The following is a 17,878-nucleotide window of genomic DNA, read 5'->3' on the forward strand; positions in this document are numbered from 1 at the left end:
TGAATAGTACCGCCCGGGCCCACAACCGTGCCGCTGGCAAGAGCACGGTTGTGGATGCTCTTATGATCGTCCCCTCGTGGAAAACCTCATCTTCGGTTCCTTTCAAGGGTTAATTAGTGTCCATAATAGACCAGCCGCGGCAGCCGCTGTGTTGAGCGGCGCAGTCGCGGCAGTCTATTGCAAGCCGGAGGGGCACCGTGGCTGTTGGGGGACAACCGAGTACCCGGTGGAGCCGTGTGGCGGGCGGCAGGCGAGACAACGGTCTATTGCGAGCTGCGCAACCGCTGCGGCGGTCGAGTCTTTAATTTATTTGTTTTTTAATTTTTATCTATAAAATATCTACTTCCAATTCATTTTTTTTCATTCCATTCCATTCCATTCTATTTATTTTTGTTCAATTAATTTTGTTCTAGTCCAATTAAAATATACCAATAATTAAAAAAAATGTGAGGCATGACTGTGACGTGGCTGGACGAATTTTATGTGGCTGAGGCTGTGAGGCATGGCTGTGAAAACTAGGCGGACCAGTTTTTTTTTTTTTTAGTTGAAGCGTGGCTCCACTAATATGGACACTTGTGACGTTTGATTTTATGGACGAGGCAAACAAAAGTGATAAATTCAGAGAAGTTATTTGCGTCATTTAGCGTTTTATTAAGATTAATTAATGATGGTGTATGATAAATTCGAAAATTATGACTCGAATGCAAAAAGAAGAGAAAAACGCATTTGGTTTCAATTATGCAAACAATTAAGATTTTCATTCAACATAACCGTCAGAATTGAATTCGATTTTACAAACGATAGTACATGTAAACACAAGAGCTATATTATTATATAGGTTTGCTTTTTTAATCAAAAATCAGTCAAGCATTCCCATTGTCCAAATTAAACAAATTTTCATACACAGTCAATCTTTTACTTGATCGAAATGTAGAATAAAGTAATACTACTATATAAATTTAGAAAATACTCAAAAATATACACCCTTTGCAAGGCTTATGTAAGTATACAACAAGCAAACATGGTTATGAGCTTTTCAGCACACACCTACTTTATACTAGCGCCTGCAGGGACTGATATATTCACAATTTTTGTGAAGCTCACATTACACATTATCAGAAGCCGAAGCCTTAGGAAGCTTCGATGCGCGCTCCGGCATCGGATTATCGGACAATGCTCTCTTTGCACTCATCTGCAGCTACAAATCATGAAATTGATAAATATGACTTGAGATTTTTCAGTTGGTATGAGGGAAAACACTATGATAGGTGCTAACCTTCTCTTCGGCCTGTTGATAGAAGTGCCTCAGAAGAATGTTTTTCGCCTCCGGGACTATAACTGAGATGTCGGAAAAGTAAATGCGTGAAACTAGGTCAAGACCATCAAGCAAGATCTCTTATGACAATCCAACTCACAAAATGATTTTTACATAAGAGAAGACGATGATTATAGATGTGATTTAGGCAAAATGATTTAAGGTTTCAGGGTTCAGTTATGTTGTAGAAGGTATTTATCATCATTAATTCTTGTTTGTCAATTGTCATTGATCAGATTTTCACATATAATCCGATAATCCAACGTCTTTCTCGTTATTTATATGCAAATTAAGTTAATGCTGAAAGCCATAATATTTAATTGAAGAGAATAGCAATTGCTAGCAGATGAGCATGTTTTGTCAAACTGATAATGAGGAACGAAGAAAAATCAATGGAGAATAAATTAAAAGAAGAAAGAGAGCTTATGTTACCCTGATCAGGCGGAGAGAGGGTGTGATCATGAGTAGGATTATAGGTAACAAGTGTCATTTTCTGAAAGATAAGAAGCAATATAGCATCAGGATGTGAAACAACAAACATTCAGTTTCTAACCAAAACTTGCTGCAATCAAAAGATGTATCCATACACAGCTTCAACTATGGCAACTACAAGCAAACAAACGTCTTCTCACTCCTCATATATTAGTACAGTTCTGAAATAAATCTAGAATCCAATTAGCTAATGAAGTAGGCAGGTCACTAGAACTAACGTGTTTAAGATTTGGTATTTTTAGCGGTACCAAAAAGTATTACACTATTGTTCATTAACATAGACAATGGCAAAAATGCTAAGGCCTAAGGGAGTACAACTTACAAAGGCTTTTCATTTTGCCAACGTAAGAACTCCACATTTTCCTATCTTTCATTGATGTCTACTACTTAAGTTTAATTGTTTCAAGCATCGTGACATGTATCTGTTTTTCTACTTATAATAGGCGATGCTTCGACTTCTAAAGTCATTTAATTGGTCAGACATGTATGGCATCACATAAGCAAACACAAGAATGTCAGAAAAGTAGGAACAGCATAAGAGTGGTCGCAAAGCACAAGACGTGTGTTTGCATTTACTCTCTTAATACGACAAATAGGCAACCCCGGCATTTTATAAACGACAGAAACATTATTTATGGAGCCAAACAAGCCAACTATTGTTTTTCTCCTTCGTGCCAACGGAATTGTTTTTAGAATTCCATCATTGAATTCTTTAGTTAGAAGGGTGTAGATACCAATAAAGGTGTAGGCGTTTAACATATCAATCAAGTCTGGAGCAACCATTTGCTCACAAATAGAGTGCAATGCAGCAACAGGGCTTTGTAAACTCAGTTACATCCAAAACTAGATGTGTTAATTGTACACGTGTCATTCACTTTATACAGATACGGCTACTGATACTCGTTACACATCAAAATATGGTAGTATCCCTTACAGAGCCGCAGGGAATTCAATACATAACACCCTAAATCACAACCAACTGCTTCAAATAAACAGAGAAAATCACTGACTGGAGTTCAAATTTCTCCTGAAATGTACATAAATCTAATGACTACAAGTAAAAGGAAATGTAAGGAACAACCTTAGCTGATTACCATTCACTAATTATAGTTATAATTTAAAAAATTTGAAAATCAATTCTCTTCTACCACATTAAACACAAACCCTGTACAACTTCCCATCCCATGTTAATCCATGAATTTCTCCCACAACTCATTATTCCTACAGCATTTTCATTGAGCCCTAACACCAAATCACACAAAATCCCCAACTATCAAACTATACAAACTTTCTACTTCTAACGAATGGGGTGACTTAAAAAGGCAAGATCTCGGAAGAGTTGTTCAGAGAGGGAAATGGGCGTGCAGAAACACAATAAAAATGCAAGCTTGATGGAGAAATAGAGCGCATACCGATGGGTTGGAGGGATCATTGGGCTTGAACTGGCTGAAGTTGTGAGGGTCGAGAGAGGGCCAGCTTCCGAGCATTGAATCATCAGCAGAATTATCAATGAGGATTGGAAGGAAGGGAATTAGGCAACACTAGAGGGCGATTGAGCTAATATCAACAAAACAAAAGATTATTAATAAAACAAAACAAAAGCACACCAATTCACCCTATTTATTTTCCAAGGTTTGGTTTGTGAAAATGCAGATACCTATTCTAATAGGATATGCTTTTATTAAGTTGATTATTAATGTAACTAGTGTCTTCATATAAAATTGAAAATGTAAATTAAATAAATTATGATAAAAAGTAAAATTATATAAAGTTTTTGAATCACTAATACAATACAAACCAATAACATTAATTACAAAGCAATCTTGATTATGTTAAGGTTATTACACATTATTAGTAATTGTATTAATAATAATTGAATGTAAATTTTAAAACACTATAATTGCTCTTGATTATGTTATTAATATTTTTTTGTAATGTTGAAAAATTAAAATATCTTTCCATATTGTCTTATGGATTGTTTTAAATAATATTAAAATTTTAATCTTATACTTGTGTTTGAATTAATTACATAGTTCATCAATCCATTCACTAATAGAAAATCGATTAACAATAGAAAATTAATCAACTTCATTATAAAAAAATATTAGAATGCAACCAAGAAAAGAAGAAATCAATAAAAAACAATAGAATCTAGAATCATTTACGCTCATGTAGCTCTGGCCCACCGCCCACCGGCCTCCATCTATCCCCAATAGCCAATAGCCATCATCTTCTCTAGTCATTGTCTCCAACATTTTCATCGTCATGCATCGACACCATCTTCTTCATCAGGCCAGTTTGGTCTCATCATATGTAGATAAGAACTTCAAACAAAAGTCAACTACAGACCCGTATTGCAATTTCGAGAAATATTTTCATTTGTGAACAATGCGAACACAACTTTGCGTTTGTACTATAAAATTTCATAAATTACTTACCAATTTCAAAACCAAATTTGGCAAGGGGAATGCTTCTATGATTTCAACCTTTGATTGATAAAGTTATGGTAGTTTGTAGATCACTAAGATAGATTAGTTCCATTTTCATGGTTTCCAACCATCCTCTCTGGTAAGAACACAACGACAAATATTATTAACATAACAATCACATAAAAGAATGCGTAAAGTGGTTAAAAATGAAATGATACTATAGATAAAAAGTAAGAACCATATTGAAAACAAATTTTTTTTGCAGAAAATTCAGTGATGAAATAGATTATAAGTGATGGTAATGAGAAAGTGAGTAATAAGATAGCGAATGACACGTGTATATAGACAAAAAAATAGAGAAATTATAGTGTTTTAAAATTTACATTAAATTATTATTAATACAATTACTAATAATGTGTAATAATGTGACGGTTACAAAGTTAATCTCTAATTCGTGTAACCCCAATTCCATGGCTGATATGTAGTGCTAATTATTGAAATTGAGATTAAATAACCATTATAAAAAATATGTAACTGCCAAAAATTGGTAAACCTTTATGAAGGAAACTTGCATGCCACATTTATCACTCTAGTGTAACAGTAATTGAATTAATTTTTTGATAGGCCAATCAAAATATCTAAACTTTACAATACAATCCAAAACTTATAAATATTTACAATAAAGGTCAAAACTCGTCTTTTATATATGTTCGATAGCAGTCGTAATAACTTGTTTGCCTTTATGTAAAGATTGTGATGTTTGAAATAAAATAAAACAGAAATTTAAATCATAAAGTTTGTTAAAGTCTGGTTAGTGCTATAAAATTTAAAAATGAAATATAAATTATAAAGTTCTAATTTATTTTAATTATTTTATCCGTATATAACATGGCGTCTATGATTATGCTCAAAACGAAGTACTACTAGTTTAATTAAAAACAAATAAAAATAATAAAAAACATTAATTTTAGTAAGTCTAAGCTATTTTAAATATCACCAAAATATATCTCTTTATTATTTTTTCAAATTTTATTGAAATGGTCATAATTTAACCAACGAAATGTTATTAGAATTCAATTTTGATAATTTTATTATTACCAATCCCAGTAGTGGCTTCTGACCCTTACAATAATTCCTCCAAATAAAATAGTGGAAGAAGTGACGAAACAGAAAATTAAATAAGTCATTGTCATTTTTTAAAATTAAAAAAAATAAATATTAGTATTAAAATATTCAATTTTATATATAGAGATAGTCAATACTTTTTCTGTCCGCAATAATTGTTTTTCATATTTTGAAAATTTCTCACTTGCAAGATTGACTCTTTCCTTTTAACCATCAGATTCTGAATTGAAATGAAATAATAGAGTATTTGATGTTGACTATTTAACAATATTCCTTATATTTGGAGTATTTTTTCAATGATATATGATCAGAATTTTAAATATTAACAATATCTTGATTATGTAGGTCAGGGTGATTGGCGATTCTATCTATAAAATTATCGATTTTCATGGAGTATATTATATATATAGAGAGAGTAAATGCTCAAATTTACGTGTGCAATTAGGCCACCCGCAATACTGTCACTTATTCGTCCCTTAACCGTCCTTTAAATTACTATTCATGAGCCTCACTGTACTTTTTTACTCCATCCCTTAACTAAGGGACGGAACCTGCAACCCTCCATCTCTTATCCATCATTTAACCGTCCCTTAAAATACTATTCATTAGTTTCATTTTTTATTTTTGTTTCCAACCAAATTCAATTAATAAAAACACACTTCATTAAATAAAATAAACTTACAACATAAAATTTGTAAAAAAAACATAATTTAATAATTTTCTAAAAAAATTAAAAATACATAATTTAATAATTTTCCCAGCCAAATTTTGCCCAAATATGCTCCATTAGATCATCTTGGACTTGGGCGTGGGCGGAAGAGTCACGTGTCATTGCCCGAATAGACAACCGTTCTTGTATAGACGGATGCACTCCACTGCGTGGCGGACTACTTGCGGTAGAGCTTTCGGGGGCTTCAGGGTCGAACCAATTTCCCTCCTCGGGTCCTTCGTCTTGGACAATCATGTTGTGCAAGATTATGCACGTATACATGATGTCGACCATGCTCTCCATGAACCACGTACGAGCCGGGGCTTTGACAATATTGAAGCGCGCTTGGAGAACCCCGAACGCCCGCTCCACATCCTTCCGAGCAGCCTCCTGCTTCTGCGTAAAAAGAAATTGCTTTGCGTTCACAGGCCTGGTGCACGTCTTCACGAAGGTTGGCCACTTCGGGTAGATGCCGTCGGCAAGATAGTACCCCATTTTATAGCGTCGATTGTTAGCGGTGAAGTTGATGGTCGGGGCTTTACCATCCAAAACTTCGGCGAAGAGGTCGGATTGGTGGAGCACGTTTATGTCGTTGTTCGAGCCGGGGACCCTGAAGTACGCATGCCAGATCCATAGCTAGTAGTCGGCAACGGCCTCGAGTATAACGGTGGGGTGGGTGCCTTTGTGGCCGCTCGTGTACGACCCCCTCCATGCCACGCGGTAATTTTTCCATTGCCAGTGCATGCAATCGACGCTGCCAAGCATCCCGGGGAATCCGTGCACTTCTTAGTGAAGGCGGAGCAGGAACTGGTAATCTGTCGTGCTTGGCTTCTAGAGAAATTCGTCGGTGAAGGCTGCCCGGACGCCTTTGCAGAATTGGATCAAGCACATTCTCCCACTGCTTTCTCCAATGTGGAGGTATTCGTCGAACACATCCGCTGTTTGTCCAGACTAGCAAGCTGACGGATTGCTGCAGTACATTTCTGCAGCGTCGTATGGCTAGGACGGCCGACGGCGTCGAACCTTTCTCGGAAGAACTCTTCTCGGGCTGCCAATGTATTTGCGATGCGGAGAAATAGCGGTCGCCGCATGCGGAAACGGCGACGGAGGTAGGTATCTCCTCACACCGGGTTATCGTAGAAGTAGTCGCGGACTAACCTTGCGGCGGCTTTGGGGCGGCGCGGCTTCCTCCGCCTCCCGGCGTCGATCTTCTTCAAGTGATTCTTCCATTATTCGACGCATTGGCTCATATGGATCCATTAGATCGATTAAATTTGGGGGAAGAATAAAAGAGATGATTTAAGATGAAAATTGGAGAGGAAAGAGAGATGATTTGAGAGGATTAGATGTGTGTTTGTGTGTGAAATGAGGATGAAATAGGAGTATTTATAGAGTAAAAAAATAAAAAATAATAAAAAAAGGAAAACGGTCGAAACGGTAATATTACCGTTTTCGAATTTTTAATTTTTTTTATTAAATTCGAATTAAAAAAATGAATTATTGCGTCAGCGTGACGAAACCCACTCGCGGGCCGGCGAGTGGGGGTCACGCATGGCCCCAGAGCGCGCCACGTCGCGGGAGCGCGTGGCGCGACGTCTCGCGCGGCGTCTCGGCGTGACGGGGGATCCGGCGGGATGGTGACGGGACGAGACGTTGCAACGCGTCCAGCGCCCGTCTCGTCACAGAGGGACGGAACTCGTACCACCCACGTAATGCGTTGTGGGTGGCCTTAGGGTATCCACTACGGGGAGCCCGCGGCTATAGCCGCGGGTTGGGGCGGGGGGCGGGCGAGCTATAGTGGAGGGCGCGGGCGGACGACGAAATGGGGGCGGTAGGGGGGCGGACGGGCTTCAGCCGACTCCGGGGTGAGGACGCGGCGAAATGGGCGAGGACGCGGCAATTGCCGCGGCGCCTATAGTGGCGGCACCGACCACCGCGGCTATAGCCGATTTTTTTTTTAACATTTCAATTCACCTATAAATACACCCACTCCATTCATTATTTTCATACCATTCCAACTCTACATCTGTAAAAATTTCTCTCACTACAATTTGGGGTCGGAAATGAACAATTTGTGGAGAGACAGCTGGAATGCTCTGGTTCAACAAGTGCAATACCAGGCCGCCCAGGAGGAAGCGGTCCGTTTGGCGGAGGAGGCGGAGAATGCGGAGGATGCGATCCCTCGTGCCATTACTCATCGGCGGACAATCCCACGAGACCACGTCGGTGCGCACCATCGTCTAATGGATGATTACTTTGTGGATAACCCCGGTTATCCACCCGAGATATTCCGCCGGAGGCGACGGCTGTTCAACTATATAGCGACGAATTTGGCGGAGCGTTACCGGTGCTTCACCCTCCGGCGTGATGCGGCTGGCCGGATCGGGCTGTCTACGCAACAGAAGTGCACCGCTGCAATCCGGCAGCTTGCCTACGCCGGACCAGCGGACATGTTCTATGAATACCTACAGATGGGTGAGACGACTGGCCTCACGGTGCTCAGACAGTTCTGTAAGGGGATCCGGAAAATTTTCGGTGGGGAGTTTCTATGGAAGCCCAACCCGAATGAGTGTCAGCGCCTACTGGATATGCACGGTTCGATGCACGAGTTCCCAGGAATGTTAGGAAGCATCGATTGCATGCATTGGGAGTGGAGGAACTGCCCCGTGGCATGGAAAGGCCAGTTCACTACTAGATTCAAAATCAAACATCCAACGATGATTCTGGAAGCCGTTGCGGACTACCGTCTGCGGATCTGGCATGCGTATTTCGGTGTGTCGGGTTCGAACAACGACATCAATGTTCTTCAATCATCACCGCTCTTCAACGAGGAGTGCCGGGGGGAGGGTCCAGAAATCAGCTTTGTAGCCAACGGTACGCAGTACAGTAAGGCCTACTGTTTGGCAGATGGGATATATCCTCGCTGGCCCGTATTCGTGAAGACTGTCCGCCAACCGGTTGGACCGAAGAAACATTATTTTGCGCGCAAACAAGTGAGTGCTAGGAAGGATGTTGAGCGGGCTTTTGGTGTCCTCCAATCGCGGTGGGCTATTATACGGTGTCCAGCACGAGTTTGGCACGAAGATGATGTCGCGAATATTATGTTAGCCTGTATCATATTGCATAATATGATAATAGAAGATGAAGGCTTTGCGGCAGAGCGATGGGCACCAGAAGAAGACGCAAGTACAAGTCTTGGTGTTGCCTCCGCGCCGATCCAGATGGGCGTACCACGGAGCAATGAATATTTGATCCAACGCTTCGCTGATATGCGCAGGACCACATCACATAACACACTGCAGACCGATTTGATTGAAGAAGTGTGGGCACGTAGGGGAGGTGGCGGCGCAGTGTAAACATGTTAGTGATTTGTACTAGATTAAATGTAGTGTGTAATTTTAATTTTAATTTTAATTTTAATTCTAATTCTAATTCTAATTCTAATTCTAATTCTAATTCTAATTCTAATTCTAATTCTAATTCTAATTCTAATTCTAATTCTAATTCTACTTCGTATGGTCGTGTTCTTCTAATTACGTATAGCCCGATAAATTTGTTCATAATTACTTGAAACATTATAAAATGAAAGTTGATTATAAAATTTAGGGGCTATTGGAGGTGTCCACTATAGTAGCGGAAATAGAATTTTGGGGATATGGACAACAAAACTGGGGATATGGACAAAAACTGGGGCGGGGTTATTGGGCGTGTCCGCGTTATAGTGGACACTCTTAGGAGGGATATGGATCCTCTGCTGTGCAATTTTGCACAGCAGCTCCTGCTGTTTCTCACAGAGGAATAAAAAAATCAAATAAATTAAATAAATAAAATTAAATAAATATATATTATTTTATTTGTGTATTAGAAACAGCAGAAGCTGCTGTGCAAAATTGCACAGCAGAGGATCCATATCCCTCTTAGGAGTCTTGTTTCTTCATTTGGGTACGCAACACTAGGAAACGCAGGGCGGAAGAGGGCAGCTAGGGAAAAAGCTGTTTGTTTAAAAATAATCAATAATATTCCCTATTTTTTCCCATTACTACGGTGACTCAAAGTCCCTATTAATTAGAAGAGTTATCTAATCAAATAAATTGCACTCCATCAAGAAAGAAATAAATAAATCAGTAAGTTTAAGATTAAGATCTAAACATACTTTTTTTAAACAGTAGCATACTATTGGAGCATAAACGTGTGCACGAAGATGAGACACGGATGAAAATATTTTACTGTGCAGAAATTAAGAAAACAAGCATCAGTCTAGCAATTTTCCGTTAAATTTGAGCACGTTAGTTAGTGCACAAGAAAACCTCCACAGCACATTCAGCAAACTTCATCGCATACTAAATGTTACTCCACATATGTAAATAATATGTAGAGAATTAGAGGAGGGGAGGTTTCAAACACACAACCTACCCTTATGTCAAAGTCAGTGCATCTATGATGAGCCACTGGGCAAAATGTCTGTCCCCGCCGGCCTTCCAGAAGGAGCTGCAGAGGTCGAGTTTGGAGCACGTAAACCCTGAGCATTTCCACCACCCATGAAGGCCGGTAAAGTTGACCGGATGTTTGGAAGAGCCATGGGGTTTGAGATTGGTCGGGTTTGAGCTTGCTGAGTGGGCTGTATGATGTACTGGTTCATGGCATCCTCATAAGCCTGCCCTAATAATGCTCCACGCATCCGGCCAGGAGGTCGCCAATTTGGATCTACAGAATCTTGAATAGTTGTGACTGGCTGTGATGGAGGTGTAGCCCAGTCGCTGACTCTTTGATCAGCTATCAGAGTAGGGATATTATGTGAACTGGAGTTCCAAGGGACAGCTCGGGATGCACCAACAGACATCTGTGCAGTTCTATTTGCAGTTGAACGCCATTGAGCTTGTTGGGTGCTATTACTAGCTACACCTGTTCTATGCACATTAAGATGTTGGGTGCTAGCTACTCCTGCATGGCTCTGGTGACGCATTACGTTGGTTGAAGGTTGCACGGATGGCTGGAGCGTAGATGAAAAGTTACTCGTTGCTCGAGGGATCCTGATATTTGTCGGCTGACTAAAACTCTGGTGTTCATTTGAAACTGTATACATATTGGGCACCTGATTTGGGTCCAGGAAACCAGTATTTTGCTGAGATGATTGAGCAAAGGAGAACGGACGATTTTGCTGCCAAAAGTTCAAGAAAGGATATTGAGAATCTGATCAGAGTATAGGGGCAGACATTACATATGACAATAAAACAAGCATAGACAGGCAAGGAGGCACAGAGATATAGTGAATGGCAGAAAACAAAAATGAAAGGGGAAAAGTTCATAAATTCGAGAATCAAACCTTAGTTGAACTAGAACAAATACTACCTGTGTGCTGGGATGCTGGGGCAATGTAGATGAATATGAGCCTGGTGGCACCTGATGTGAACTGGCATGATTTGATGTCAAGTTAGACGTAGCAGGTGAGACTTGTGAAGCTGCAGAAAGACCATTTGGTGTGAAGGGGCTGCTCGCTGCATTTGCCGAAGAACTCCGTTGCAGGATGGGAGTAGAAGATATGGCAGGAAGACCCTGAACTGCACTAGCCGTTCTAGTTATATGCCTGTTTACTGCTGAGGGCCTACCATAGTCGCTAATAACAGGGGAGTTCCCAAGTTGATACTGCTGATATTGAGGCATAGAAGTTCCAATCTGTGGTGCAGAAGTTGTAGCAACAGCATTATGATGGAAAGCCCCAACATTGGCTAGATTTGAAGTGGATGCAGAGGGACTGACAGTCTGTGCATTTGATCGAACATCTAATGTACCCTGACCAAAACTTGACCTATACACCCCAGACCAGAAGTCGTCACTCTCAGTGTGGGTCCTGCTTTGATTGGCATCATTTGCACTGGCCAGATGAGGGTTGATTGATGTAGAATGAGCATTAGCAATTGAAAAATGTTTTCTGTCTTCACTTCCAGAAGCATCAAAAACATCCATCGGGTCATCAGTCTGAGTAAGATCTAGTATTTCTTCAGGTTGTGGAGACTCGTCCCGTCCTGTATTTAAGGTCTTATCCTCTGGCTTCTCTGTTGTTTCTTCACTTCCCACCGCAGCATTCCATGACCCATCTGAGGAGACAAATATGTCGGAGACATTGGGTCTGACCTCTTTCAAAATCTGAGAAGTCAAAATCAAATTCACACATCAGAACCTTTGATGTATAGGTGAGCATGTGCCTATCTATCTCTTTAGAAACTGGAGTGTATAAATAATCGTGTTATTACTAGCTATAAAGATGATATAGTAATTTGCATATTTGCAAGTGTAGCAAACCCCAACATAAACGACGAGAGGTACTCGCCTTAACCATTTTTTGATCAATGCGTATATCAGAGAAGCACACATGCTGATTACAATGGGGGCAGCGCCACGACGGCCTTCTTGAGTTCATGGCCACATAGTTGTCAAAATCAAAACACTGCAGACAAAATTAAAAGTATGTCAGTGGTAAAGTTCAAGAACAAAAATTTAGCCTTAAGAAAGTTTGTCAAAAACATCATGCTCGAAAATCACACTAGTATTATTTCTTCAGTCCTCAGGGCTTCAACTTTGTGCTATTACCTGAATATGCTTGCATGAAATCCCTTTTACTGGAATTTTAATACGTGCAAAGCTGTTCGGATCAAGAATGAGGATAAACAAATTAGCAGGACATCAAGGTCAATAAAAAGTTCTCATGTGAATGAATGATGACAAAACAAAATTCAGATTTAGTTCAGTTCAAATAAGGAGAGTGTATAGTAACCTCAAGTCTGGCAATAGACATGAATGAACTGAGTCATAATAAGTACTACTCTACTACATAGTAATTTATATGGTTGTCGATTAACTCTGTTTCGTCTTGTAACAGATGATTCATCTTTTGCATCCAAATCATTATCATGCAGCATAAATAGAGAATGTAAATAATGGAAGTTTCTTATACAAATTAAAGCAGAGTTTAACAGTAAATTACATAATTCGCTGAGGAAAGATATGATGAACAGTTACCTGATAGGACAATTCAGTGATATCCGTGATGACCCTTCAATTACCTCAGAATCTACATAGAGCAAAAAGGAAACCAAAAACAAAAGGAAAAGAAGATTTAGAAAACATTTGACTCTAGAATAACCTTTTATATACAATGTTTTTATCAAGCTATAGTTCGGTAAGAGAGAGAGAAAAAAATGAATATTCTCCAATTCAGGAGATTTATTGAATGGGCACCTGCATCCACAGTTGCAGGAGCATACGGCTCACTGTCCTGGAGGGTGTTACTATCAAGGTTTGGCACTTCACTCATGAATGCAACTATTATTATATAATTTCCTTCAGAATCACAAATTTCCAAGTAAGCAGCTTTCAAAACAGTCAACATCAAACCCAGAATATCAGAAAAGGGGACATGAGTCAAGGATACCATTAAATTCACCCACAGCTTGAAGCAGATTGGATCCATACTTTAGCAAAGGTGTCACAACTGTTGGAACTTGAGGGCCTGTATCCTAAGTGCCAATAAAATGTTAAAAGTCAAATTTAAACCATTAGCAAAAGCAAAGTGACATCTATTGTAAGTAATTATTTTTGCAACAAACCACAAAAAGATTAGTCCTCCTTTCCACTCCCTTTCCATTCAAGAGAAAGCTGCAGAATGAGAAAAAAACAAAAGAGGAAGTGGTGTGAACTGGTCTAAAAGAAAGAAAAGATATCCCAATTTTTAGTCAGTTTTTGAAAATGAATAACTTACTTTACTTTGGAGGGAGTAACAAGGCAGGAAGGTGTGTCAATATTATCCGTTTGGACGACTAACAACCTCTGCAGGTAAAAGCAAATATTAGATTTACAAGACCACAACATGAAGAGGTCCTACCCACACCTATCATTTCATGAGTTAGTAAAGTAAATTGAAATCATAGACATTAGAAACTAATATCAATTTCCTCATGCAAGTTATCAGCTGATATGAGACATGGATAAATTGTGGAAAGGATTAAAGGAAAACCTAGTGTTCCCAAGAGCTGCTAATTACCAGACATTCATTTCATGATACAGGATGACAATCATGAAGGGCATCATCATAGGCAGTAAAATAGTTTCAAACGTGCCAATTCAAATTGCATCCTAACCCATTTCACAAACTGTAGCAAGAATCAATCTATGCATTCATGCTGATAAAATTATGATTGAACATGGTCATATTTACTGTAGCAATAGTAACACCATTTTTTTCTATTTCTTCAGCCAAATGAAATTATTGGATGCTTTATCATACAAATGACTTGTAAGAATGGGGGAAAATGAGCAATCACATGATCCACCAAACACCATTTTCCAATAAGAATGGGGGGAAATGAGTAACAAGATGGTAACAGGTTATGGTCCAGCAACCCAGTAACCAGGAATCAACCTATTTACTTGTTACCTAGGTACATCATGTATATGTCTGTCTGTTCTTCACCATTTAAATGATCCATATAAAACTTTAAGAAATAAGCTCGTTGAATTCTTGCCGTTCCATTGATGTTTAAACCTATACTTCATTCTACTTGGGGAAAGAAGTAATAACATATGACGAACTAAATATACAACATCAAATGATTAGCTGGCACCAGCGGCCAACACAACACTCAGTTAATTGCAGGTGCTGCTACACTAGGTACCCCCATTGTCATCGACTGGAGTAAAAGATCCTATCTAATTGAACAAATTATGGAATACAACGAGATACAGTAAAAAATAGCTGCAGGTGCAAAGTCAAGTATGTCCAGAGCTATTATATAAGATGCCTGCTATAAGAAATTGATAACTTGAGTTTATGGTTTGCAAGCTTACAATCCTATCTCCTGGGGCACACTTTTTCTTTGATATCTGGAAGTCACTGACATAAGCCTCAAATCCAGGCTACATTAACAAAACACAACAGTACTATCAGCAGAGAAACATTACATGAGAACTTTAACCGCAGAAAGGAAGGGAAAATAACAACCTTTATTTCAAGAAAAACAAATATATGACCCATTCTCAATCTTGGATAGAATCTGCAGACATGTTTACAACCCAACTCTGTTAGTTGCGAGGAAGGAACTTGACTCAAAACAATGTAGAGAGGATTGCTGCTATAAAGGGAGAATGGAAAACCAAGATGCAAGGACTGTGTATCGGAACATTGTATATGATAAAAGGAATACTTAAATTTTCTCATCCGAACAAAGTGAAAATTCAGAAACGTTAGATATCATGCTCTTATCTAATCTACAAAAAAACTATAGAAGAAAAAAGTTCAACATGCAAAAGAAACATGAACAATTTATTTGAATAAATCTTTTGAGCAGAACTAAATTATTCATGCTATAAAGGAAGGGTGATATATGAGAAAAATCCATAAACATTGAAAAATCTACAAAGTATAACTTAAGCCCGCATTATTGTTTCGACAATGAATCCCTTCTGATTTTTTAAATTGACGCCACCATTGGGTTTACAGAAAAAAAATGAATTAGAAACTATCTCAAAGGAACAAAGCAAGGAAGTGATCATCTCATGTGAATCACTTAATCAGAATCTAATCAATTCGTGGTTCTTTTATGGCTGCAGAACCAGTTACAGTTGATAGGCTACCAAATAAAAGAGAATTTTACAGCCTTAGCACATAACTGTTGTGATAACGTACAAAGTTGAAAAATTAGGTTCAACCCACCAAGTTGGAATGAAAGGAAATTCATGTTATACCTTGACATAACTGTTGAGATAACTGGGTGAGAAGGGTTTGGGTCAGCGCTGAAATCTAATGCACTACAAAAATTTCCTGCAACCTGTAGAGATGATCACAATCCAAAATTACATTATAATATATTGAAATATAAATCACATCAAATAATAACAAATATCAACAGACCTCTTTTTCCAGATTGCGGAGCTCTGCAGAGTCTTGATCAGGAAACCACCCATTCTGACAAGCACTCTATCATAAAATCGGGATCGAGACGAATAATTTCTTAATAAGTGAAGAACAGGAGATGTACATGAAACAGAAATGCTCATTTGTTTCATTTCAAAGAAGGGAAATGAACAAGTTACACTGGTGCAAAGGCTTATGACTTTTTATAAACTATTTTGGTTCATAAAAAATGAAGCATTAATGTGGTTACCTAGTCATTACACAAGTATCAGAAAAAAGGGTTTTGGTATACAAATTCAAAAGTTCGCAAGCACTATAGTCTTATTTTCAACATGTCTCACCACCAGAAGTCAATACAACAAATGATGCATATGATACAAGTAATAGAACATGTAATAAATGATCCAACAATTCATAACTGAAGCAAAAAAATTAGTATGCCGTACCAAAAATTGGCTGATAGAAAAATTACCTTAACAGAAATCATCAGGACCATAATAGCTGCTTGTGTTGTGGCATCATTTTTAATTTTGCCCATCTAACAACATAAGTTTTCAGACTTAATGAGAAAATCGATTTATATCATCACTTAATGGAATATATGAAGAAAAACAAATCCAATATATCCTTGGACCAGCTCTACTTCATATGTACATGGACAGAACACATAATGAGATATCATATATGTGTCCATTTCACAGATGGAGCTAATAGTGTAAATAGCCTATGAGATCCCTTTAGGTCCCCATTTGAATGATCCCATCTAGTTACACTTCCAACTGAGGATACATTTCACTGAAAATATAAACAAACAATGTATAAAATCATTACCTGCTTTATAAGAGAAGGTAACGCGGATGATTTGTTTGGAACATAATTGTTTGCTATGCAAAAATCAATCCCTCTGTATTGGCAAAAATATGTTACTATAAATCAACAGTGTTAAACCAAAACTATCCAGCTACAAACACCCAATGGACATCCTAGAAGCAAAAGGCACTGTTCTTCACAAATTATTATCCAAAAGAATAAGCATTAAAGGGCAATATATCATGCCAAAACCTCTTCAGAGACAGCTTCTTAATGCTCTTGCAAAATAAAATAGGCAAAATACATACAACACAGAACAGATATAAGCACATAAAAAGCAAATTCCACAGAATTAATAGAAACAATAACCTATCTCTAGGGATAGAAACACATTAAAAAAAATCAGCTGAACAAACTCATCTTCAGAAAAAAATAATCAAAAAAGCAAAAGCATAAGCAAACTAGAAAGCGAAGAGGAGGAATGCCTGGACAGAGAGAGGCAGAGATTATCAAACTCTTTGTCGTTTTTGTTGTTGCTGGAAAAGTGCATGCTCAAACGATCAATTACGGCTGAAATTCGGAAGTTATTTAAATCCCGCTGTGTTAAGGCGGTGATCTGGAGGGCAGTTCCACCGTCGATTTGGCCATCATTCGTGTATAACCCAGTCGCCGGCGCGGCTGTTATGCCGGCCATTCTTCCAGTTAACTACTATGCGCCTCTCTCCTCAATCGGAATATTTCTCTTTTACTATGTCGGTATCGGTTATTTATGAGGATTTTATTTTTAAATTATAAAAAGAAGTCCAGGTGTAAATATCAAATCGCCATGGCCAAAATTTTGGATTTATTCTCTTGCGAGATAATGGGAGTATAAAAATTAAAGTAAGCCATCCACAAATAACGAACACGTAGTTTAAGAGAAAATTTAAATAAAATGCATAATTATAAATCTCAATATACGTTGTGTGTGTTTTTGTTAATAAAAGTTTATAGAGTTGGAATATAAATATAAAGTGGAGTATGAGTGCATTTAAAAAGAAAAAAATTATGGTATTATACTTAGTATTTAGTACTCCCTCCGTCCCATAATC

The 17,878-nt window shown here is 38.3% G+C and overlaps 2 protein-coding genes across 5 annotated transcripts; both read right to left on the reverse strand.

Annotated features, from left to right (window-relative positions):
• Window positions 1-931: 931 nt before the first annotated feature.
• On the reverse strand, window positions 932-3,422 carry LOC121767370 (DET1- and DDB1-associated protein 1-like). Of its 2 annotated transcripts, none has more exons than XM_042163625.1 (4): window positions 3,220-3,422; window positions 1,748-1,808; window positions 1,277-1,338; window positions 932-1,198 (listed from the first exon to the last, which is right to left on the reverse strand). In XM_042163625.1, exons 1-4 carry the CDS (start codon window positions 3,292-3,294, stop codon window positions 1,106-1,108), a joined length of 291 nt encoding a protein of 96 aa, XP_042019559.1. In that variant the 5' UTR covers window positions 3,295-3,422; the 3' UTR covers window positions 932-1,105. The 2 variants fall into 2 exon arrangements, with proteins under 2 accessions (XP_042019559.1, XP_042019560.1); XM_042163626.1 differs by having other exon boundaries at window positions 932-1,192; window positions 3,220-3,418.
• Window positions 3,423-10,272: 6,850 nt separating this feature from the next.
• On the reverse strand, window positions 10,273-17,544 carry LOC121768900 (E4 SUMO-protein ligase PIAL2-like). Of its 3 annotated transcripts, none has more exons than XM_042165508.1 (16): window positions 17,273-17,544; window positions 16,809-16,881; window positions 16,450-16,515; window positions 15,975-16,040; window positions 15,809-15,891; window positions 15,066-15,117; window positions 14,912-14,980; window positions 13,827-13,894; window positions 13,675-13,723; window positions 13,500-13,584; window positions 13,307-13,408; window positions 13,088-13,139; window positions 12,659-12,710; window positions 12,399-12,515; window positions 11,420-12,214; window positions 10,273-11,228 (listed from the first exon to the last, which is right to left on the reverse strand). In XM_042165508.1, exons 1-16 carry the CDS (start codon window positions 17,479-17,481, stop codon window positions 10,506-10,508), a joined length of 2,661 nt encoding a protein of 886 aa, XP_042021442.1. In that variant the 5' UTR covers window positions 17,482-17,544; the 3' UTR covers window positions 10,273-10,505. The 3 variants fall into 3 exon arrangements, with proteins under 3 accessions (XP_042021442.1, XP_042021441.1, XP_042021443.1); XM_042165507.1 differs by having other exon boundaries at window positions 13,088-13,160; XM_042165509.1 differs by lacking the exons at window positions 15,975-16,040; window positions 16,450-16,515; window positions 16,809-16,881; window positions 17,273-17,544 and having other exon boundaries at window positions 13,088-13,160; window positions 15,066-15,124; window positions 15,809-15,868.
• Window positions 17,545-17,878: the final 334 nt, after the last annotated feature.

The sequence above is a fragment of the Salvia splendens genome, chromosome 15 (assembly GCF_004379255.2).
Source record: "Salvia splendens isolate huo1 chromosome 15, SspV2, whole genome shotgun sequence".
NCBI lineage: Eukaryota > Viridiplantae > Streptophyta > Magnoliopsida > Lamiales > Lamiaceae > Salvia > Salvia splendens.

Bases quoted from the DNA above. Each gene is read 5' to 3' on its own strand.
- LOC121767370 (XM_042163625.1), bottom strand. From the start codon at position 3,294: ATGCTCGGAAGCTGGCCCTCTCTCGACCCTCACAACTTCAGCCAGTTC. The intron at 1,339-1,747 runs GTAACATAAGCT...CCGACATCTCAG, and splicing joins CCTCTCTCCGCCTGATCAGG to TTATAGTCCCGGAGGCGAAA. The intron at 1,199-1,276 runs GTTAGCACCTAT...CATGATTTGTAG, and splicing joins ATCAACAGGCCGAAGAGAAG to CTGCAGATGAGTGCAAAGAG.
- LOC121768900 (XM_042165507.1), bottom strand. From the start codon at position 17,481: ATGGCCGGCATAACAGCCGCGCCGGCGACTGGGTTATACACGAATGAT. The intron at 13,585-13,674 runs GTTTGTTGCAAA...ATTGGCACTTAG, and splicing joins GGAGGACTAATCTTTTTGTG to GATACAGGCCCTCAAGTTCC. The intron at 13,161-13,306 runs GTGCCCATTCAA...TTTTGTTTTTGG, and splicing joins TCCTGCAACTGTGGATGCAG to TTTCCTTTTTGCTCTATGTA.